Genomic DNA, 24,988 nt, shown 5'->3' with positions numbered 1-24,988 from the left:
CATATGGCCCCATGTGATGCAGCATGTCACATGTTAGTAATGAACAAAAATGCTGATATTCTTTTCGCATTCATTTTTGCGAACATAATGTCAAATTCTATTTTTGAGCGAAAATGCCATCGATAATCATTTTGCAATAATTTTTTTTTTTTTGCCCATTTGTTGCACTAAAATAAACAATTTATGCGCTTTTGGATAATTTTCATATCAGGAAGAAATTTACGTTTTCTTTGATTATATTGCCAAAATACAATAATATATTTTTCGTGAATATTTTCACGAAATCGAAAATAGCATTTTTGATGCGAAAAGGACTTAGATGAAAAACACTGCAGCACGTGTTACATTCCACATAGCGTGTAAGAGATCTCATGTACAGAATGTGTTCTACCCCACGTAATATGTAATACAGCATATATAGCATACCGCATGAAACGCCACCGAAACAGAGCAGGTAAAATAGGACAATATTGCACGAATGGGGGTTGATTCACTAAACCATGCTATGACAAATAGCACGCCTTATCAGAGATAGCACGCCCTATCAAAGATAACATGCCTTATCAGAGTAGTATAGTGAGCGCTACAAACCCGCAGGGGCTCAGGGCAGGACGAGTGCCATTGCCAATTAGCAGGCATAAGTTTGTAGCGCTCGCTATGCTACTCTGATAAGACATGTAAATGTTGATAAGGCATGTTATCTTTGATAAGGCATGGTATTTGTCATTGCACGGTTTAGTGAATCAACCCCATGATGTATCTGATGCATGTGACATAGCAACACAAAACGGGATTGTCTGTGTACCACGACCCCTACCCCATTGTTTTATGGCATATGCAAATGTAAAAAGGGCTCTATAGCCCAAAACAGCGTCTGTCATTGCTGCCTTTATCCATATGCAATAAAAGAGCTTAAAGCAGACCTGAACTTAGAACTTCCTCTCTGCGCATACAGATAAACAACAGCATAATAACCTTTAACGAAAAACATTTCTTTGTTAGAGCTGATACAAATCCTGCAATAAATCAGCAGTTTGCTTCCATGAAAGCATGAAGTAGACAAACATATTGTTTACATCCTGTGCTTTCAAGCTTATCTGCAGTGGCAGTCGCGTCAGCTGACACAGGGGAGAGATCAAAGTACACTTGTGATTAGACACCGATGAGGCAGAATTAGACAGGCTAAGGGCTCGTTGCCATTGCAACGCAGAGCTACGCGGCTCTGCGTTGCGCGTCACTCCTGGGGGCGGAGCTTGTGATGCCACTCATTATACTGAATGGGATCATGTGCGCAATCACCCCGAAATGCAGGCAACCATGTGCTGATATTCAGTGGTGAATCGCAGCGCATGTATGGAAACAGCAGCCAGTGCAGTCTATGCCCTGTCTAATGTCCCTTCGCTATATGGAAACAAACCCTAAACTCTCTAAATACATACAAGGTGCATTTCTCAATGTTTTTCTTCTGCCCTATGCAAAAGTTCAGGTCCACTTTAAATCTGACCAGAGTGATGCCAACCCATTTCTACATTATGCACCTGAGTGACGCATGTGACCAGTGGCGTAGCTATGGAGCTGTGGGCCCCGATGCAAGTTTTACAATGGGGCCCCCCAAGCACTCCATACATAACAATTGATACGGGGCACCAAAACCTGCCAAGGACAACCACAGTGTCAGAGGTGCAAGAAGGGGATGGGAAGCAGTTTGTTAATGATTACCACTATTCAAAGCATCTATATAAGTGATTATTATGAGCACAGAACCAATAGAGAGCTAATACTGCAGTTGAGGGAGGGCCCTTCGGGGCCCCTCTGGCCCAAGGGCCCCGATGCGGTCGCTACCTCTGCACCCCCTATTGCTACGCCCCTGCATGTGACAGAGCACATTATACATCTCATATACAACGGAGAAACCTAGTATGACTGAGCACCAGACACCCTGCACATATAAACTACTATAAGATGCAGCACATGGTACTCTGCATAAAACATATAGAAGATCACATGACGTAACACATGATACATTACATTTAACATGAAAAACGTCATTCTCAAACCTGTCCTGAGCAGAGATGAGGGAATTCTGACTTTGGTGCAGGAAGAGGAATTCCTCTGGGCATAACCAGAACTTTGTATGAGGCTAATCAGATTTGGAAACCGATGGTAGCTGATTAATTAATCACCTGTCAGCCATCAATCATTAACCTTTCATAACTGATTAGCCCATTGCAAAGATCCCCCTCAACCGAGGGGAGTTTCTGCTCACACGGTTCAGAATCCAAATACCATCTCAGTGACAGGATAAAAAACACAGATAGAAACGGGAAGAGGTGCTCCCTGTGCGTAAAGTTTGTGCTCAATGTTATAGAGTCGATCACCTTGCATGGTGGTTGATAACGTATGGCATAAATCAGCAGAAGCACTTTTAAATGGTAGGAATCACGTTTGCTCCAGGATCTCAGGTGTGGGATACCATCAGAAGTGTAGTTCAGAAAGGACCTCTGGCATATCACTAGGTAAGTATAAGGTTTTTTATTGCAGATAACAAAAAACATGTAAAAACACGTTTCGCTAGGATCCACGTCGCTTCTTCAGGGTGTATGTTCAAATGACTTGACAGGTATGAATTATCAATGATGAATAATATATGCACAGAATTGTACGCGATCAAAAGTGTTGGATGTAGCTGAACTTTGTGACTAGTGTGATTCAATACATCGCAGAGAGAGGAATCGGAAGGGGAGGATCAATGGGTTCTCCAAAATGAAATCTAAATGAAAGTGGCTCAGTGCTTTCAATGTTTTGGGGTGTCGGTTATAAACAGTAAACTTCATAAATAAATCCTGCATGTGCAGGCAAACCCATACAGTTGTGCAATGTGCACGCAACATTGTATAAATGTTCAGTTATGTGTATAAAAGGCATGAGACATTTTGTAAGGCCACGTTCACATTATCAAACGCGGATGGCCGTGCGATCGGAACACAACGTTTACGAATGCCCGCCATCTGCGTTGCGTGGCTGATCCCATTCACTATACTGAATGGGTCAGCCACGCGTTTTGTTAAAAAATGCGTGCAGCATGCGTTTGCGGACAGCACTGGTCCGGAACGCATGCAGTGTGAACAGCAGACAGTGCACTCTATGCACTTCTGATGTTGCGCGTTTCTGCCTCCCGCACGCGTTGCTGAAACACGGACGGCAACACCTGCAATGTGAATGGGGCCTTATGGGGGTGTGTCTTCAGCTCTCTGTCACTTATGCAAGAACCTTTCTTCCTTTTTGTAGGTGGCAGCGCTGCAAAGCAGACAACATGGGAAGGTGGGCATCGCGTGGCCACCATTGTGTACTGGCCAGGGGTGGTTGCTGCAAATAGCACAAGTTTGGCATTACTGAGGTGAGTTCTGCATGGGGGACACATCCAGTGACATAGCCACAGGGAATGCAGAGGGTGCAGCTACACTGGGGGCCCCCTGGGTCAGACACTTGCCTATGGAGAGGGAAGGCTCTGGATCCTGTTATATTCCAGCGCTGTCCCCCAGTGATGGTGCACCGCCTTCGGGCATACTTGTATCCCCGGGGGCTCCCAAAGATGGACAGCTCCATACTGCACATGCTGAAACTCACTCAGGGGCCCACAGCTATGTAGCTATACCCAGGTTTGGGAGAGCCAATCCAGGCACTGGAGGTCATGTACTATTAGACCCCTATGAACTGTGACATGCTTATTTATCTCTGTATTGCTGTATATGTACTGTGTGCTCTATACCACATCATTGCACCTATGTCTTCATTTATGGAGCAATTTGTATCGCTCGTCTGATGGCAGATATGGCAGGGAGATTATTAATGTGCATGTGATGGCTGACAAGCTAGTGCAGAGTAGTTCCAAAGTCCAATAGTCAGCGCCACAGATGATCCCAGCATACAATGTAAACACACAGACCTATAGAACTACACATCCCAGCATGCACTGTACACACATGGACCTATAGAACTACAGATCCCAGCATACACTGTAGACACACAGACCTATAGAACTACAGATCCCAGCATACACTGTAGACACACAGACCTATAGAACTACAGATCCCAGCATACACTGTACATACACAGACCTATAAAACTACAGATCCCAGCATGCATTGTACACACCCAGACCTATAGAACTACAGATCCCAGCATGCACTGTAGACACACAGACCTATACAACTACAGATCCCAGCATGCACTGTACACACATGGACCTATAGAATTACAGATCCCAGCATACACTGTACATACACAGACCTATAAAACTACAGATCCCAGCATACACTGTACACACACGGACCTATAAAACTACAGATCCCAGCATGCATTGTACACACACACAGACCTATAGAGCTACAGATCCCATTCCCAGTATACACTGTAGATACACAGACGTATAAAACTACAGATCCCAGCATGCACTGTACACACACGGACCTATAGAACTACAGATCCCAGCATGCATTGTACACACCCAGACCTATAGAACTACAGATCCCAGCATGCACTGTAGACACAGACCTATAGAACTACAGATCCCAGCATGCTCTGTACACACACACACGGACCTATAGAACTACAGATCCCAGCATACACTGTACATACACACGGACCTATAGCATTACAGATCCCAGCATACACTGTACATACACAGGCCTATAGAAGTACAGATCCCAGCATGCACTGTACACACACGGACCTATAGAACTACAGATCCCAGCATGCACTGTACACACACGGACCTATAGAACTACAGATCCCAGCATGCAGTGTACACACACGGACCTATAGAATTACAGATCCCAGCATACACTGTACATACACAGGCCTATAGAAGTACAGATCCCAGCATGCACTGTACACACACGGACCTATAGAACTACAGATCCCAGCATGCACTGTACACGCGGACCTATAGAACTACACATCCCAGCATGCAGTGTACACACACGGACCTATAGAATTACAGATCTCAGCATGCACTGTACACACACGGACCTTTAGAACTACAGATCCCAGCATACACTGTACATACACAGACCTATAGAACTACAGATCCCAGCATGCACTGTACACACACGGACCTATAGAACTACAGATCCCAGCATGCACTGTACATACACAGACCTATAAAACTACAGATCCCAGCATGCACTGTACACACACAGACCTATAGAACTACAGATCTCAGCATACACAGTACACACATGGACCTATAAAACTACAGATACCAGCATGCACTGTACACACAGACCTATAGAACTACAGATCCTAGCATACACTGTCCATACACAGGCCTATAGAAGTACAGATCCCAGCATGCACTGTACACACACGGACCTATAGAACTACAGATCCCAGCATGTTCTGTACACACACAGACCTATAGAACTACAGATCCCAGCATGCAGTGTACACAGACGGACCTATAGAATTACAGATCCCAGCATGCACTGTACATACACAGACCTATAAAACTACAGATCCCAGCATGCACTGTACATACACAGACCTATAAATCTACAGATCCCAGCATGCACTGTACATACACGGACCTATAGAACTACAGATCCCAGCATGCAATGTACACACATGGACCTACAGAATTAAAGATCCCAGCATACAATGTTCATACATGGACCTATAGAAGTACAGATCCCAGCATGCTCTGTACACACACGGACCTATAGAACTACAGATCCCAGCATGCTCTGTAGTTCTATAGGTCCGTTTGTGTACAGAGCATGCTGGGATCTGTAGTTCTATAGGTCCGTGTGTGTACAGAGCATGCTGGGATCTGTACTTCTATAGGTCCATGTATGAACAGTGTATGCTGGGATCTTTAATTCTGTAGGTCCATGTGTGTACATTGCATGCTGGGATCTGTAGTTCTATAGGTCCGTGTATGTACAGTGCATGCTGGGATCTGTAGATTTATAGGTCTGTGTATGTACAGTGCATGCTGGGATCTGTAGTTTTATAGGTCTGTGTATGTACAGTGCATGCTGGGATCTGTAGTTCTATAGGTCCGTTTGTGTACAGATCCCAGCATGCACTGTACATACACAGACCTATAAAAAATACAGATCCCAGCATGCACTGTACATACACAGACCTATAAAACTACAGATCCCAGCATGCACTGTACATACACGAACCTATAGAACTACAGATCCCAGCATGCAATGTACACACACAGACCTATAGAACTACAGATCCCAGCATGCTCTGTACACACACAGACCTATAGAACTACAGATCCCAGCATGCAGTGTACACACACGGACCTATAGAATTACAGATCCCAGCATGCACTGTACATACACAGACCTATAAAACTACAGATCCCAGCATGCACTGTACATACACAGACCTATAAATCTACAGATCCCAGCATGCACTGTACATACACGGACCTATAGAACTACAGATCCCAGCATGCAATGTACACACACAGACCTATAGAACTACAGATCCCAGCATGCTCTGTACACACACAGACCTATAGAACTACAGATCCCAGCATGCAGTGTACACACACGGACCTATAGAATTACAGATCCCAGCATGCACTGTACATACACAGACCTATAAAACTACAGATCCCAGCATGCACTGTACATACACAGACCTATAAATCTACAGATCCCAGCATGCACTGTACATACACGGACCTATAGAACTACAGATCCCAGCATACACTGTACATACATGGACCTATAGAAGTACAGATCCCAGCATGCTCTGTACACACACGGACCTATAGAACTACAGATTCCAGCATACACAGATCTATAGAACTACAGATCCCAGCGTACACAGACCTATAGAACTGCAGATCCCAGCGTACACAGACCTATAGAACTGCAGATCCCAGCGTACACAGATCTATAGAACTACAGATCCCAGCGTACACAGACCTATAGAACTACAGATCCCAGCGTACACAGATCTATAGAACTACAGATCCCAGCGTACACAGACCTATAGAACTGCAGATCCCAGCATACACTGTACACACACAGACCTATAGAACTACAGATCCCAGCATACACTGTCCACAGAGACTTCTACGGAACTACAGATCCTAGCAAATACTTTGGATACATACAGTATGTCTATGGAACTATATATGCCAGTAAATCAGTGTACAGAATGCTTGCACATGATTAAGGCTTTCCAAATCATTGCAGATCATATTCTGTTTATTTACATTTCATACTTTGTCACAAATCAGGTCATAACAGCATTTTAAATATTGAAATATTGAGAAACCTTGTTTTTTTGAAAATCTATCCTTGTGAATGTGATGCCAGGAACACGTGTCAGTAAAGTTGAGCCAGAGGCCTGTTTACCACTCATTGTTGCGTCATCCCTTCACTGTGTGGCTAATTTATGAAAGCCAGGGGATTGCACATTGCCGTACCTCAGCTTAGTGTGACTGTGATGGCCTAAGCAACAGATGAGCGACACTGATATACACAGACAGCAATACACACACACAGCGAAGCAACAGGCCAGGGACACTGATATACACAGACAGCAATATACACACACAGCGAAGCAACAGGCTAGAGACACTGATACACACTGACAGCAATCTACACACCTAGCAAAGAAACAGGCAAGGGACAGAGATACACATACAGTGGTTTGCGAAAGTATTCGGCCCTCTTGAAGTTTTCCACATTTTGTCACATTACTGCCACAAACATGAATCAATTTTATTGGAATTCCATGTGAAAGACCAATACAAAGTGGCGTACACGTGAGAAGTGGAGAGAAAATCATACATGATTCCAAATATTAAAAAAAAAAAAAAAATAACTGCAAAGTGGGGTGTGCGTAATTATTCAGCCCCCTGAGTCAATACTTTGTAGAACCACCTTTTGCTGCAATTACAGCTGCCAGTCATTTAGGGTATGTCTCTACCAGCTTTGCACATCTAGAGACTGAAATCCTTGCCCATTCCTCTTTGCAAAACAGCTCCAGCTCAGTCAGATTAGATGGACAGCGTTTGTGAACAGCAGTTTTCAGATCTCGCCACAGATTCTTGATTGGATTTAGATCTGGACTTTGACTGGGCCATTCTAACACATGAATATGTTTTGTTTTAAACCATTCCATTGTTGCCCTGGCTTTATGTTTAGGGTCATGGTCGGACTGGGCCACAGTAGTACAGTATTTTCCCTCGGTGGGCCCTGCCTCCAGGTCTCTGGTGGGCCCCCCCTCCTTGTTTGACAGAGCTCCAATTGCTGCCTGCAGCACAAAAATTCTCTTCTCAGTGCTGTAATCACTCGTGCTGAGAGCAGTGGCGTAGCTAAGGAGCTGTGGGCCTCGATGCAAATTTTACAATGGGGGCCCCCAGGCACTCTATACATAACAATTGATACAACGCAACAAAACCTGCCAATGGCAACTACAGTGTCAAAGGTGCAAGAAGGGGATGGGAAAAAGCTTGTTAATGATTACCACTGTTCAAAGTACCTATAGAAGTAATTATTATGAGCACAGGACCAATAGAGAGGTAATACTGTAGTTGAGGGAGGGCCCTTCGGGGCCCCTTTGGCCCAAGGGCCCCGATGCGGTTCGCAACCTCTGCAAAGTAGGACATTACTTTATATTGAAGGAGGGGACTCTATGCAAAGTTTTGCTGGGCAGCAGCGTCTCTGAATTACAATGCTGCTAAGATCATGTACATTTGGCCCTGTCCATAATACATCATGACCATGCCCACCTTCCGGTGCATGGTCATGCCCTTTTTTCACTGCAATCATGGGATGTGTGGGCCCCAGGTTGAAATTTCTTTGGTGGGCCCCCAGTGTCCCAGTCCGACCCTGTTTAGGGTCATTGTCCTGCTGAAAAGTGAACCTCCGCTCAAGTCTTTTGCAGTCTTCAAGAGGTTTTCTTCCAAGTTTACCCTGTATTTGGCTCCATCCATCTTCCCATCAACTCTGACCAGCTTCCCTGTCCCTACTGAAGAGATGCACCCCCAGAGCATGATCCTGCCACCACCATATTTGACAGTGGGGATGGTGTGTTCAGAGTGATGTGCAGTGTTAGTTTTCCGCCACACATAGCGTTTTGCATTTTGGCATAAAGTTCCATTTTGGTCTCATCTGACCAGAGCACCTTCTTCCACATGTTTGCTGTGTCCCCCACATGGCTTGTGGCAAACTGCAAACGGGACTTCTTATGCTTTTCTGTTAACAATGGCTTTCTTCTTGCCACTCTTCCATAAAGGCCAACTTTGTGTAGTGCACGACTAATAGTTGTCCTATGGACAGATTCCTCCACCTGAGCTGTAGATCTCTGCAGCTCGTCCAGAGTCACCATGGGCCTCTTGACTGCATTTCTGATCAGCGCTTTCCTTGTTCGGCCTGTGAGTTTAGGTGGATGGCCTTGTCTTGGTAGGTTTACAGTAGTGCCATACTTCTTCCATTTCTGAATGATTGCTTGAACAGGGCTCCATGGGATGTTCAAGGCTTTGGAAATCTTTTTGTAGCCTAAGCCTGCTTCTCAATAACTTTATCCCTGACCTGTGTGGTGTGTTCTTTGGAGTTCACGGTGCTGTTGCTCCCAATATTCTCTTAGACAACCTCTGAGGCCGTCACAGAGCAGCTGTATTTGTACTGACATTAGATTACACACAGGTGCACTCTATTTAGTCAGTAGCACTCATCAGGCAATGTCTGTGGGCAACTGACTGCACTCAGACCAAAGGGGGCTGAATAATTACGCACACCCCACTTTGCAGTTATTAATTAGTAAAAAATGTTTGGAATCCTGTATGGTTTTCGTTCCACTTCTCACGTGTACACCACTTTGTATTGGTCTTTCACGTGGAATTCCAATAAAATTGATTCATGTTTGTGGCAGTAATATGACAAAATGTGGAAAACTTCAAGGGGGCCAAATACTTTTGCAAACCACTGTAGACAGCGATATACATACCCAGCAAAGCTACAGGCGAGGGACACTGATACACACAGACAGCGATACACACACCCAGCAGAGCGACAGGCGGAGGGACACTGATATACACAGACAGCGATACACACACCCAGCGAAGCAACAGGCAAGGGACACTGATACACACACAGCAATACACACACACAGCAATACACACACCCAGCGAAGCAACAGGATAAAGACACTTATTGGGTGTGTGTATCGCTGTCTGTGTGTATCAGCGTCCCTTGCCTGTTGCTTTGCTGGGTGTGTATATCAGTGTCCCTCGCCTGTTTTAGTGGGTGTGTGTATCGCTGTCTGTGTATATAAAACAGGCGAGGGACACTGAATTACATACCCAGCGAAGCAACAGGCGAGGGGCACCGATATACACAGACAGCGATACACACCCATCGAAGCAACAGGCGAGGGACACACAGACAGCGATACACACACCTAGCGAAGCAACAGGCGAGGGACACACAGACAGCGATACACACACTCAGCGAAGCAACAGGCGAGGGACACACAGACAGCGATACACACACCCAGCGAAGCAACAGGCGAGGGACACAGACAGCGATACACACACCCAGTGAAGCAACAGGCGAGGGACACACAGACAGCGATACACACACCCAGCGAAGCAACAGGCGAGAGACACAGACAGCGGTACACACACCCAGTGAAGCAACAGGCGAGGAACACACAGACAGCGAGACACACCCAGCAAAGCAACAGGCGAGGGACAAACAGACAGCGAGACACACACCCAGCGAAGCAACAGGCGAGGGGCACTGATATACACAGACAGCGATACACACACACCCAGCGAAGCTACAGGCGAGGGACACTGATATACATGTAGACAGCGATACACACACCCAGCGAAGCAATAGGCGAGGGACACTGATATACATAGATAGAGGGAGAGGGACACTGATACACACAGACAGCGGGACACACTCCCAGCAAAGCAACAGGCGAGGGGCACTGATATACACAGACAGCGATACACACACCCAGCGAAGCAACAGGCGAGAGACACTGAAATACACACCCAGCGAAGCAACAGGCGAGGGACACAGACAGCGATACACACACCCAGCGAAGCAACAGGCGAGGGACACAGATATACACAGACAGCAATACACACACACCCAGCGAAGCAACAGGCAAGGGACACAGATATATACAGACAGCGATACACACACCCAGCGAAGCAACAGGCGAGAGACACTGATATACACACCCAGCGAAGCAACAGGCGAGGGACACAGACAGCGATACACACACCCAGTGAAGCAACAGGCGAGGGACACATAGACAGTGATACACACACCTAGTGAAGCAACAGGCGAGGGGCACTGATATACACATAGACAACGATACACACACCCAGCGAAGCAACAGGCGAGGGGCACTGATACACACAGACAGCAATACACACACCCAGCTTAGCAACAGGTGAGGGGCACTGATATACACAGACAGCGATACATACACTGAGTGAAGCAACAGGCGAAGTACACTGATACACGTAGACAGCGATACACACACCCAGCGAAGCAACAGGCGAGGGACACTGATATACACAGACAGCAATACATACACACACAACAACGCAACAGGCAAGGGACACTGATACACACAGACAGCAATACACACACCCAGCTTAGCAACAGGTGAGGGGCACTGATATACACAGACAGCGATACACACACTGAGCGAAGCAACAGGCGAAGGACACGGATATACACAGACAGCAATACACACACACACACAACAACGGAACAGGCAAGGGACACGGATACACACAGACAGCAATACACACACCCAGCGAAGCAACAGGCGAGGGACACTGATATACACAGACAGCAATACACACACACACAACAACGCAACAGGCAAGGGACACTGATACACACAGACAGCAATACACACACCCAGCGAAGCAACAGGCGAGGGACTCTGATACACACAGACAGCAATACACACACAGTGAGCCGCGAACAGATGTGCCTGACTGCTAAGGCTCTGCACATCTCCATGTTTCTCATTTATCAACTAAATGTGTGGCAGCCAGCAATCCAATTGTCAGTAGATGTATGTGAAAAAATTTGTGTTTTTAAATAGAATTTGATTCCCCCATCCAAGCCTTATTATTCTCTCATTACCCAACAAAGCTGCATTCTTTAAAGGGAACCTAAACTGAGAAGTGTATGGATTTTTCCTTTCAAAATGATACCAGTAGCCCGACTCCCCTGCTGATCCTGTGTCTCTAATACTTTTAGCCACAGCCCCTCAACAAGCATGCAGATCAGGTGCTCTGACTGAAGTCGCACTGGATTAGCTGCATGCTTGTTTCAGGTGTGTGATTCAGACACTTCTGCAGCTAAAGAGATCAGCAGGACTGCCAGGCAACTGGTATTGTTTAAAAGGAAACGTCCATATCCCTCTCAGCTAAGGTTCCCTTTAATATGTGGACCCCTGAATAGCTACCCTCTTCCAGATCATGTATGACCCCTTAACTATGTACTCAGTGGATAAAAAACACCAACACTAATGAAAAAAAAAGTTATTCTAACATAGTCATTAAAAAACATCTGTAGTAACACAGAACATTTATATCGCGCTTTTCTCCTGGCGGACTCAAAGCGCCAGAGCAGCAGCCACTAGGACGCGCTCCATAGGCAGTAGCAGTGTTAGGGAGTCTTGCCCAAGGTCTCCTACTGAATAGGTGCTGGCTTACTGAACAGGCAGAGCCGAGATTCAAACCCAGGTCTCCTGTGTCAGAGGCAGAGCCCTTAACCATTACACCATCCAGCCACCTAATCCATATTCTTGTGTACATTTCTTTTTTCACGTCTGTTTCTGTCTTCTGATTTGTACAGATGTGTCTTCTCATCTATACTTTTGTCTTCTGTGTTTTCTTCCCCTTCTATAGCCCTGTGTATTGCTGTTATTGCGTTATATAGCGCTAGTATCTTCCATTGTGCTGTATAACAGAATACAAACACGCAGTATAAACAATTACGATACAAGACAACGGAGGATTACATCTGTTGCAATGAATAAATCAACTACAGATTTTTAAGTGGGGTGCATGATATTACACAGCATTAATAATGCCTTTTTTGTATAGCGCTTTTCTCCTGTTGGACTCAAAGTGCTTGCGAGGCAGCCACTAGAGCGCACTCAGTAGGCAGAAGCAGTGTTAGGGGGTCTCGCCCAAAGAACTCCTTACTGAATAGGTGCTGGCTTACTGAATAGGAAGAGCCGAGGTTTGAAACCAGTTCTCCTACGTCAGAGGCAGAGCCCTTAACCATTAATGATAATCTCAACATTTGTATAGCGCTTTTCTCCTCACGGACTCAAAGCACTTAAGAGCTCCACTGGGATGCGCTCAAAAGGTCACGCTGCAGTGTTAGGGAGTCTTGCCTTGAACTCCTTACTGAATAGGTACTGACCATAGCACAGGATTCGAACCCTGGTCTCCCATGTCAAAGGCAGTGCCCTTAACCAGTACTCTATCCAGCCATTAGGATACAAAGGGAAAAGAGAGCCCTGGCCAAACGGCCTTAATGCGAACCGAGCACCATTTTTAGCCCCCAAGGCATCTCAATAGCACATTAAAAATGCCTACTAACAATGTGGCCTGCCATCCAAAAAAATAGCAGGCAGATAAGGTTTGCTGTAATTAGCAGTAGCAATGAGCAAATAAAAGTTTCCATCAAGGGAGGGTGATTGGACACTGTACTTTAAACAGTTTAGAGAGTCACACTTATTTATCTAGAGGGAAGGGGAAGGTGTGAATATAATTAAGAACGGAAGGAAGGGGGGGGGGGGAATGGCAGCTCCTACAGCAATTAGAAACCAGGACAAACTGCAAAAACAAAAAGCTGCTTAGGTCTCTTTAAGGCCCGTATACACACCTGACTAAGGCGGCTGATAATAACCACCTGAGCCGTTGCTCAGGCGTATGTACAGTGGCCACTGACTGCCAACCTGCGAGCGATCTGCCCCGTGGATCAACTCCCCCCCCCCCCCCTTATCTCATTGTGTGTGCGGCTCCCCCGCCCCCCACAAGACCTCCGCATAGCAACATAGCTGACAGCATCTGTACAGGCTAACCAGGGAGGGTGCCCTGATGGGTCAAGTCAAGAGGTATGTATGCACCTTTACTGTCTAATGGTTTAATGGATAGGACAACAGGTGAAGGGAAGCTGTGTATGAGATGATAAAGTGGTGGTCAGCGGCCAAAGTGTCCTAAATGAGAGAGTATGCTTGCCTGAAAAGGTGAGTTTTTAGGTTTTGCCTGAAAAGGGTACATGTGGGTGTGTGTCAGATAAGGTAAGGAAGGGAGTTACAGAGAAGGGGAGAGGATCGAGAGAAGTCTTGTAAGTGGGAGTGAGGAGAGGTGACCAGAGAAGCAGACAGGAGAATATTGTAAGTAGAGACGAGAATGCGTGTAGGATTGTATCTGGAAATAAGCTTATTTATGGTTTGTGCCACCTGTCCCTCACAAGAGCTCACAATCTAACCGCTATATGGAGATAATCAAACAGAATAAAGGAACTGTGACCAGACCTGAACACACGACTGTGAGACTTGCTGTATGTTCACTAAGCAGCAGTGGAGGACATGTGCGTGCAGCATGAGGAGACCTGTATGTTCACTAAGCAGCAGTGGAGGACTTGTGCGTGCAGCATGAGGAGACCTGTATGTTCACTAAGCAGCAGTGGAGGACATGTGCGTGCAGCATGAGGAGACCTGTATGTTCACTAAGCAGCAGTGGAGGACATGTGCATGCAGCATGAGGAGACCTGTATGTTCACTAAGCAGCAGTGGAGGACATGTGCATGCAGCATGAGGAGACCTGTATGTTCACTAAGCAGCAGTGGAGGACATGAACATACAGGTCTCCTCATGCTGCATGCACATGTCCTCCACTGCTGCTTAGTGAACATACAGGTCTCCTCATGCTGCATGCACACTAAGCAGCAGTGGAGGACATGTGCATGCAGCATGAGGAGCAGTGGCGTACCTAGGGCATTTGGCACCCGGTGCGGGGTATTGAAAGACACCCCCCCTAAAAATGGGCGTGGCCACAACCTGCGGCGTGCTTCGCAGCAAAAAATGGGCGTGGTCATGACCAGATGAGGGCGGAGCTAACTGTATTTTAAAGTATTAGCTAGTACAGTTTCCCCCAGTATAGCTGCCCCCAGTGGAGCTAGTACAGTTTCCCCCAGTATAGCTGCCCCCAGTGGAGCTAGTACAGTTTCCCCCAGTATAGCTAGTTTAGTTGCCCCCAGTATAGCTAGTTTAGTTGCCCCCAGTATAGCTAGTTTAGTTTCCCCCAGTGTAGCTAGTTTAGTTGCCCCCAGTGTAGCTAGTATATTTGCCCCTAGTGTAGCTAGTATATTTGCCCCAGTATAGCTAGTATAGCTGCCCCCAGTATAGCTAGTATAGCTGCCCCCAGTATAGCTAGTTTAGTTGCCCCCAGTGTAGCTAGTATATTTGCCCCCAGTGTAGCTAGTATATTTGCCCCCAGTGTAGCTAGTATATTTGCCCCCAGTATAGCTAGTATAGCTGCCCCCAGTATAGCTAGTTTAGTTGCCCCCAGTATAGCTAGTTTAGTTGCCCCCAGTATAGCTGCCCCCAGTATAGCTAGTATAGCTGCCCCAGTATAGCTAGTATAGCTGCCCCCAGTATAGCTAGTATAGCTGCCCCCAGTATAGCTAGTATAGCTGCCCCCCAGTATAGCTAGTATAGCTGCCCCCCAGTATAGTTAGTATAGCTGCCCCCCAGTATAGCTAGTATAGCTGCCCCCCAGTATAGCTAGTATAGTTGCCCCCCAGTATAGCTAGTATAGTTGCCCCCCAGTATAGCTAGTATAGTTGCCCCCAGTATAGCTAGTATAGTTGCCCCCAGTATAGCTAGTATATTTGCCCCCTGTATAGCTAGTATATTTGCCCCCTGTATAGCTGCCCCCAGTATAGCTAGTATAGCTGCCCCCAGTATAGCTAGTATAGCTGCCCCCAGTATAGCTAGTATAGCTGCCCCCAGTATAGCTGCCCCCAGTATAGCTAGTATAGCTGCCCCCCAGTATAGCTAGTATAGTTGCCCCCCAGTATAGCTAGTATAGTTGCCCCCCAGTATAGCTAGTATATTTGCCCCCTGTATAGCTAGTATATTTGCCCCCTGTATAGCTGCCCCCAGTATAGCTAGTATAGCTGCCCCCAGTATAGCTAGTATAGCTGCCCCCAGTATAGCTGCCCCCAGTATAGCTAGTATAGCTGCCCCCAGTATAGCTAGTATAGCTGCCCCCAGTATAGCTGCCCCCAGTATAGCTAGTATAGCTGCCCCCCAGTATAGCTAGTTTAGTTGCCCCTAGTATAGCTAGTTTAGTTGCCCCCAGTATAGCCAGTACAGTTGCCCCCAGAATAGCTAGTATAATTGCCCCCAGAATAGCTAGTATAATTGCCCCCAGAATAGCTAGTATAATTGCCCCCAGTATAGCTAGTTTAGTTGCCCCCAGTGTGAGGAAAGCCTGGAAGGAGGGGTGGTGGGGAGGGGGGCCGGACCCCCCACCTCCCTCACCTGGGTCCCCTCCTTCTGGCGCTTCCCCCTCCTTATTAGCAGCAGCGGGCAGGAGCGGCGAAGAAGACTCACTCACCTGCTCCTGGTGATACCGGCGGCGCATAGCATCATCCTCACGCGACGCTGGTCTCCGACTTCTTCTCTGTTGCTCACTGTGCTTCCGCCAATCAGGAAGCACAGTGAGCGATGGAGAAGGTGGAGACCAGCGTCACGTGACGATGACGCTATTTGCCATCGCCTGGAACGCAGGAAGGAGGTGAGTAAGTCCTCTTGCCCGCTGCTGCCCACTGCTACTAATTAGGAGGGGGAAGCGCCAGAAGGAGGGGACCCAGGTGAGGGAGGTGGGGGGTCCGGCCCCCCTCCCCGCCGCTTTCCCCGCCACCCCTCTTTTCCGTGCTGCTTCCCCCTCCTGTCCTGCACAGGCCTCTGTGGGAGGCCTTGATGACACCCCCTGGGGCGCCCGGTGCGGGGCGCCCCCTGCCGCCCTATGGTAGGGACGCTACTGATGAGGAGACCTGTATGTTCACTAAGCAGCAGTGGAGGACATGTGCATGCAGCATGAGGAGACCTGTATGTTCACTAAGCAGCAGTGGAGGACATGTGCGTGCAGCATGAGGAGACCTGTATGTTCACTAAGCAGCAGTGGAGGACCTGTGCGTGCAGCATGAGGAGACCTGTATGTTCACTAAGCATCAGTGGAGGACATGTGCATGCAGCATGAGGAGACCTGTATGTTCACTAAGCAGCAGTGGAGGACATGTGCATGCAGCATGAAGGGCCCTTTATGTTCACTAAGCAGCAGTGGAGGACCTGTGCGTGCAGCATGAGGAGACCTGTATGTTCACTAAGCAGCAGTGGAGGACCTGTGCGTGCAGCATGAGGAGACCTGTATGTTCACTAAGCAGCAGTGGAGGACATGTGCGTGCAGCATGAGGAGACCTGTATGTTCACTAAGCAGCAGTGGAGGACATGTGCGTGCAGCATGAGGAGACCTGTATGTTCACTAAGCAGCAGTGGAGGACCTGTGCGTGCAGCATGAGGAGACCTGTATGTTCACTAAGCAGCAGTGGAGGACCTGTGCGTGCAGCATGAGGAGACCTGTATGTTCACTAAGCAGCAGTGGAGGACCTGTGCGTGCAGCATGAGGAGACCTGTATGTTCACTAAGCAGCAGTGGAGGACCTGTGCGTGCAGCATGAGGAGACCTGTATGTTCACTAAGCAGCAGTGGAGGACATGTGCGTGCAGCATGAGGAGACCTGTATGTTCACTAAGCAGCAGTGGAGGACATGTGCGTGCAGCATGAGGAGACCTGTATGTTCATTAAGCATCAGTGGAGGACATGTGCATGCAGCATGAGGAGACCTGTATGTTCACTAAGCATCAGTGGAGGACATGTGCATGCAGCATGAGGAGACCTGTATGTTCACTAAGCAGCAGTGGAGGACCTGTGCATGCAGCATGAGGAGACCTGTATGTTCACTAAGCAGCAGTGGAGGACCTGTGCATGCAGCATGAGAAGACCTGTATGTTCACTAAGCAGCAGTGGAGGACATGCATGCAGCATGAGGAGACCTGTATGTTCACTAAGCAGCAGTGGAGGACATGCATGCAGCATGAGGAGACCTGTATGTTCACTAAGCAGCAGTGGAGGACATGCATGCAGCATGAGGAGACCTGTATGTTCACTAAGCATCAATGGAGGACATGTGCATGCAGCATGAGGAGACCTGTATGTTCACTAAGCAGCAGTGGAGGACATGTGCGTGCAGTATGAGGAGACCTGTATGTTCACTAAGCAGCAGTGGAGGACATGTGCATGCAGCATGAGGAGACCTGTATGTTCACTAAGCAGCAGTGGAGGACATGTGCGTGCAGCATGAGGAGACCTGTATGTTCACTAAGCAGCAGTGGAGGACCTGTGCGTGCAGCATGAGGAGACCTGTATGTTCACTAAGCAGCAGTGGAGGACCTGTGCGTGCAGCATGAGGAGACCTGTATGTTCACTAAGCAGCAGTGGAGGACATGTGCGTGCAGCATGAGGAGACCTGTATGTTCACTAAGCAGCAGTGGAGGACATGTGCGTGCAGCATGAGGAGACCTGTATGTTCACTAAGCAGCAGTGGAGGACCTGTGCGTGCAGCATGAGGAGACCTGTATGTTCACTAAGCATCAGTGGAGGACATGTGCATGCAGCATGAGGAGACCTGTATGTTCACTAAGCAGCAGTGGAGGACATGTGCATGCAGCATGAGGAGACCTGTATGTTCACTAAGCAGCAGTGGAGGACATGTGCATACAGCATGAGGAGACCTGTATGTTCACTAAGCAGCAGTGGAGGACATGTGCGTGCAGCATGAGGAGACCTGTATGTTCACTAAGCAGCAGTGGAGGACCTGTGCGTGCAGCATGAGGAGACCTGTATGTTCACTAAGCAGCAGTGGAGGACATGTGCGTGCAGCATGAGGAGACCTGTATGTTCACTAAGCAGCAGTGGAGGACATGTGCTTGCAGCATGAGGAGACCTGTATGTTCACTAAGCAGCAGTGGAGGACATGTGCATACAGCATGAGGAGACCTGTATGTTCACTAAGCAGCAGTGGAGGACATGTGCGTGCAGCATGAGGAGACCTGTATGTTCACTAAGCAGCAGTGGAGGACCTGTGCGTGCAGCATGAGGAGACCTGTATGTTCACTAAGCAGCAGTGGAGGACATGTGCGTGCAGCATGAGGAGACCTGTATGTTCACTAAGCAGCAGTGGAGGACATGTGCATACAGCATGAGGAGACCTGTATGTTCACTAAGCAGCAGTGGAGGACATGTGCGTGCAGCATGAGGAGACCTGTATGTTCACTAAGCAGCAGTGGAGGACCTGTGCGTGCAGCATGAGGAGACCTGTATGTTCACTAAGCAGCAGTGGAGGACCTGTGCGTGCAGCATGAGGAGACCTGTATGTTCACTAAGCAGCAGTGGAGGACCTGTGCGTGCAGCATGAGGAGACCTGTATGTTCACTAAGCAGCAGTGGAGGACCTGTGCGTGCAGCATGAGGAGACCTGTATGTTCACTAAGCAGCAGTGGAGGACATGTGCATGCAGCATGAGGAGACTGTTCTTTAGATGTGCAGCAAGAAGACAAGGAAGCTGTGAAGTGCCTCCATAATGAACTCAGGAGAAATATTTGCTTAGCTGCAGATGAACAGCTGTCCCTGTAAGAGCTGAATGTCCAGCTGGAGCCCAACTAGGGCTGCACATAGTTCCAGAATCACGTCCCTTACTGCACTATGAAATGGGACCACCCCCTGGAGGATGCTTGGCAACACTCCAGTTGCAGAGGAGGCGACCGCAACGGGGCCCTTGGGCTAGAGGGGCCCTCCCTCAACTACAGTATTAGCTCTCTATTGGTCCTGTGCTCATAATAATCACTTCTATAGATGCTTTGAATAGTAGTAATCAGTAACAAACTGCTCCCCATCCCCTTCTTATACCTCTGACACTGTAGTTGCCATTGGCAGGTTTTGGTGCGCCGTATCAATTGTTATGTATAGAGTGCTTGGGGGGCCCCAATGTAAATCTTGCATCGTGGCCCACAGCTACTTAGCTACGCCACTGGTTTTGAGCGCCACGTAAAGCTCACCAGACACCAGGAAAGTTGTGCTTAACGTTCACAACAAAGGCAGGCTGGGTATGAGTAGTAGGAGAAAGTATGGTGGCTGTGCAGGCAAATGAGTCAAGTGCTGAATGGCTGTGTAGCAAGAACCAGGATATGTGCTAGGATCATACAGGACATACCTTTATCACACCTCCAGTTACACCTTATGTACTATACTGCATGTACTAGGTGGGTGGGTGCAGGCGAGGAAGAGGATATGGTGCTAGGTGTGTGCAGGCAGGGAAGAGAATTTGAAGTGGGTGGGTGGAGGCAGGCAGGGAAGAGGCGATGTGCTAGGTGGGTGCAGGCAGAAAAGAGAATATGTGCTAGGTGGGTGCAGGCAGGAAAGAGAATATGTGTTAGGTGGGTGCAGGCAGGCAGGGAAGAAGATATGTGCTAAGTGGGTGCAGACAGGAAAGAGAATATGTGTTAGGTGGGTGCAGGCAGGCAGGGAAGAAGATATGTGCTAGGTGGGTGCAGGCAGGAAAGAGAATATGTGCTATGTGGGTGCAGTCAGGGAAGAGGATTTGAGGTGGGTGGGTGCAGGCAGGTAAGAGCATATGTGGTAGGTGGGTGCCAGCAGGGAAAGATTGTGTAGTGGGTGGGTGCAGGCAGTGAAGATGATATGTGCTGGGTGGGTGGCTGCAGGCCGAGATAGGGATATGTGCTAATTTTGTGCAGGCAGTGAAGATGATACGTGCTAGGTGGGTGCAGGCTGGGAAGAGGATATGTTCTAGGTGGGTGGGTGCAGGAAGGGAAGAGGATATGTGCTAGGTGGGTGCAGGCAGGGAAGAGGATATGTGCTAGTTGGGTGGGTGCAGGCAGGGAAGAGGATATGTGCTAGGTGGGTGCAGGCTGGGAAGAGGATATGTGCTAGGTGGGTGGGTGGGTGCAGGCACGGAAGATATGTGCTAGGTGGGTACAGGCAGGGAAGAGGATATGTGCTAGGTGGGTGGGGTGCAGGCAGGGAAGAGGATATGTGCTAGGTGGGTGGGTGCAGGCTGGGAAGAGGATATGTGCTAGGTGGGTGGATGAAGGCAGGTGGGGAAGAGGATATGTGCTAGGTGGGTGGGGTGCAGGCAGGGAAGAGGATATGTTCTAGGTGGGTGGGTGCAGGCAGGGAAGAGGATATGTGCTAGGTGGGTGCAGGCAGGGAAGAGGATATGTGCTAGTTGGGTGGGTGCAGGCAGGGAAGAGGATATGTGCTAGGTGGGTGGGTGCAGGCAGGGAAGAGGATATGTGCTAGGTGGGTGCAGGCTGGGAAGAGGATATGTGCTAGGTGGGTGGGTGGGTGCAGGCACAGAAGATATGTGCTAGGTGGATACAGGCAGGGAAGAGGAAATGTGCTAGGTGGGTGGGTGCAGGCAGGAAAAAGGATATGTGCTAGGTGGGTGGTTGCAGGCAGGGAAGAGGATATGTGCTAGGTGGGTGGGTGCAGGCTGGGAAGAGGATATGTGCTAGGTGGGTGGGTGCAGGCAGGGAAGAGGATATGTGCTAGGTGGGTGGGGTGCAGGCTGGGAAGAGGATATGTGCTAGGTGGGTGGGTGCAGGCAGGGAAGAGGATATGTGCTAGGTGGGTGGATGAAGGCAGGTGGGGAAGAGGATATGTGCTGGGTGGATGAAGGCAGGTGGGGAAGAGGATATGTGCTAGGTGGGTGGGTGCAGGCAGGGAAGAGGATATGTGCTAGGTGGGTGGATGAAGGCAGGGAAGAGGATATGTTCTAGGTGGGTGGGTGCAGGCAGGGAAGAGGATATGTGCTAGGTGGGTGCAGGCTGGGAAGAGGATATGTGCTAGGTGGGTGGGTGCAGGCACGGAAGATATGTGCTAGGTGGGTACAGGCAGGGAAGAGGATATGTGCTAGGTGGGTGGGGTGCAGGCAGGGAAGAGGATATGTGCTAGGTGGGTGGGTGCAGGCTGGGAAGAGGATATGTGCTAGGTGGGTGGATGAAGGCAGGTGGGGAAGAGGATATGTGCAAGGTGGGTGGGGTGCAGGCAGGGAAGAGGATATGTTCTAGGTGGGTGGGTGCAGGCAGGGAAGAGGATATGTGCTAGGTGGGTGCAGGCAGGGAAGAGGATATGTGCTAGTTGGGTGGGTGCAGGCAGGGAAGAGGATATGTGCTAGGTGGGTGGGTGCAGGCAGGGAAGAGGATATGTGCTAGGTGGGTGCAGGCTGGGAAGAGGATATGTGCTAGGTGGGTGGGTGGGTGCAGGCACAGAAGATATGTGCTAGGTGGATACAGGCAGGGAAGAGGAAATGTGCTAGGTGGGTGGGTGCAGGCAGGAAAAAGGATATGTGCTAGGTGGGTGGTTGCAGGCAGGGAAGAGGATATGTGCTAGGTGGGTGGGTGCAGGCTGGGAAGAGGATATGTGCTAGGTGGGTGGGTGCAGGCAGGGAAGAGGATATGTGCTAGGTGGGTGGGGTGCAGGCTGGGAAGAGGATATGTGCTAGGTGGGTGGGTGCAGGCAGGGAAGAGGATATGTGCTAGGTGGGTGGATGAAGGCAGGTGGGGAAGAGGATATGTGCTGGGTGGATGAAGGCAGGTGGGGAAGAGGATATGTGCTAGGTGGGTGGGTGCAGGCAGGGAAGAGGATATGTGCTAGGTGGGTGGATGAAGGCAGGGAAGAGGATATGTGCTAGGTGGGCGGGTGCAGGCTGGGAAGAGGATATGTGCTAGGTGGGTGGGTGCAGGCAGGGAAGAGGATATGTGCTAGGTGGGTGGATGAAGGCAGGTGGGGAAGAGGATATGTGCTAGGTGGGTGGTTGCAGGCAGGGAAGAGGATATGTGCTAGGTGGGTGGGTGCAGGCAGGGAAGAGGATATGTGCTAGGTGGGTGGGTGCAGGCAGGGAAGAGGATATGTGCTAGGTGGGTGGATGAAGGCAGGCAGGGAAGAGGATATGTGCTAGGTGGGTGGGTGCAGGCAGGGAAGAGGATATGTGCTAGGTGGGTGGATGAAGGCAGGTGGGGAAGAGGATATGTGCTAGGTGGGTGGTTGCAGGCAGGGAAGAGGATATGTGCTAGGTGGGTGGGTGCAGGCAGGGAAGAGGATATGTGCTAGGTGGGTGGGTGCAGGCAGGGAAGAGGATATGTGCTAGGTGGGTGGTTGCAGGCAGGGAAGAGGATATGTGCTAGGTGGGTGGTTGCAGGCAGGGAAGAGGGTATGTGCTAGGTGGGTGGTTGCAGGCAGGGAAGAGGATATGTGCTATGTGGGTGGGTGGGTGCAGGCATGGAAGATATGTGCTAGGTGGGTACAGGCAGGGAAGAGGATATGTGCTTGATAGGTGGATGAAGGCAGGTGGGGAAGAGGATATGTGCTAGGTGGGTACAGGCAGGGAAGAGGATATGTGCTAGGTGGGGAGAGGCTGGGAAGAGGATATGTGCTAGGTGGGTGGGTGCAGGCAGGGAAGAGGATATGTGCTAGGTGGGTACTGGCTGGGAAGAGGATATGTGCTAGGTGGGTACAGGCAGGGAAGAGGATATGTGCTTGATAGGTGGATGAAGGCAGGTGGGGAAGAGGATATGTGCTAGGTGGGTACTGGCAGGGAAGAGGATATGTGCTAGGTGGGTACAGGCTGGGAAGAGGATATGTGCTAGGTGGGTGGGTGCAGGCAGGGAAGAGGATATGTGCTAGGTGGGTGGTTGCAGTCAGGGAAGAGGGTATGTGCTAGGTGGGTGGGTGCAGGCATGGAAGATATGTGCTAGGTGGGTACAGGCAGGGAAGAGGATATGTGCTAGGTGGGTGGATGAAGGCAGGTGGGGAAGAGGATATGTGCTAGGTGGGTGGGGTGCAGGCAGGGAAGAGGATATGTTCTAGGTGGGTGGGTGCAGGCAGGGAAGAGGATATGTGCTAGGTGGGTGCAGGCAGGGAAGAGGATATGTGCTAGTTGGGTGGGTGCAGGCAGGGAAGAGGATATGTGCTAGGTGGGTGGGTGCAGGCAGGGAAGAGGATATGTGCTAGGTGGGTGCAGGCTGGGAAGAGGATATGTGCTAGGTGGGTGGGTGGGTGCAGGCACAGAAGATATGTGCTAGGTGGATACAGGCAGGGAAGAGGAAATGTGCTAGGTGGGTGGGTGCAGGCAGGAAAAAGGATATGTGCTAGGTGGGTGGTTGCAGGCAGGGAAGAGGATATGTGCTAGGTGGGTGGGTGCAGGCTGGGAAGAGGATATGTGCTAGGTGGGTGGGTGCAGGCTGGGAAGAGGATATGTGCTAGGTGGGTGGGTGCAGGCAGGGAAGAGGATATGTGCTAGGTGGGTGGGGTGCAGGCTGGGAAGAGGATATGTGCTAGGTTAGTGGGTGCAGGCAGGGAAGAGGATATGTGCTAGGTGGGTGGATGAAGGCAGGTGGGGAAGAGGATATGTGCTGGGTGGATGAAGGCAGGTGGGGAAGAGGATATGTGCTAGGTGGGTGGGTGCAGGCAGGGAAGAGGATATGTGCTAGGTGGGTGGATGAAGGCAGGGAAGAGGATATGTGCTAGGTGAGCGGGTGCAGGCTGGGAAGAGGATATGTGCTAGGTGGGTGGGTGCAGGCAGGGAAGAGGATATGTGCTAGGTGGGTGGATGAAGGCAGGTGGGGAAGAGGATATGTGCTAGGTGGGTGGTTGCAGGCAGGGAAGAGGATATGTGCTAGGTGGGTGGGTGCAGGCAGGGAAGAGGATATGTGCTAGGTGGGTGGGTGCAGGCAGGGAAGAGGATATGTGCTAGGTGGGTGGATGAAGGCAGGCAGGGAAGAGGATATGTGCTAGGTGGGTGGTTGC

General features: G+C 49.4%; 2 protein-coding genes across 5 annotated transcripts in view; one reads left to right on the top strand and one right to left on the bottom strand.

Moving 5' to 3' along the window:
- The window catches only part of LOC137542187 (monocarboxylate transporter 7-like), an 80,981-nt gene extending 78,848 nt beyond the window's left edge, over positions 1–2,133 (bottom strand). Inside the window, exon 1 of the mRNA XM_068263911.1 lies at positions 2,058–2,133. The gene's annotated coding sequence lies outside the window, so the exon portion shown is untranslated. The remainder of the gene's footprint in view (positions 1–2,057) is intronic.
- LOC137542188 (arylsulfatase G-like) overlaps positions 1–24,988 on the top strand; it is a 211,213-nt gene that overhangs the window by 156,713 nt on the left and 29,512 nt on the right. For all 4 annotated transcript variants that reach the window (XM_068263914.1, XM_068263915.1, XM_068263913.1 and 1 more), the window contains one exon: positions 3,289–3,397. In XM_068263914.1, coding sequence (XP_068120015.1) covers positions 3,289–3,397 — 109 coding nt within the window. The remainder of the gene's footprint in view (positions 1–3,288; positions 3,398–24,988) is intronic.

The sequence above is a fragment of the Hyperolius riggenbachi genome, chromosome 12 (genome assembly GCF_040937935.1).
Source record: "Hyperolius riggenbachi isolate aHypRig1 chromosome 12, aHypRig1.pri, whole genome shotgun sequence".
NCBI classification, from domain to species: Eukaryota; Metazoa; Chordata; class Amphibia; order Anura; family Hyperoliidae; genus Hyperolius; species Hyperolius riggenbachi.
This window is presented reverse-complemented; position numbering and strand designations above follow the sequence as displayed.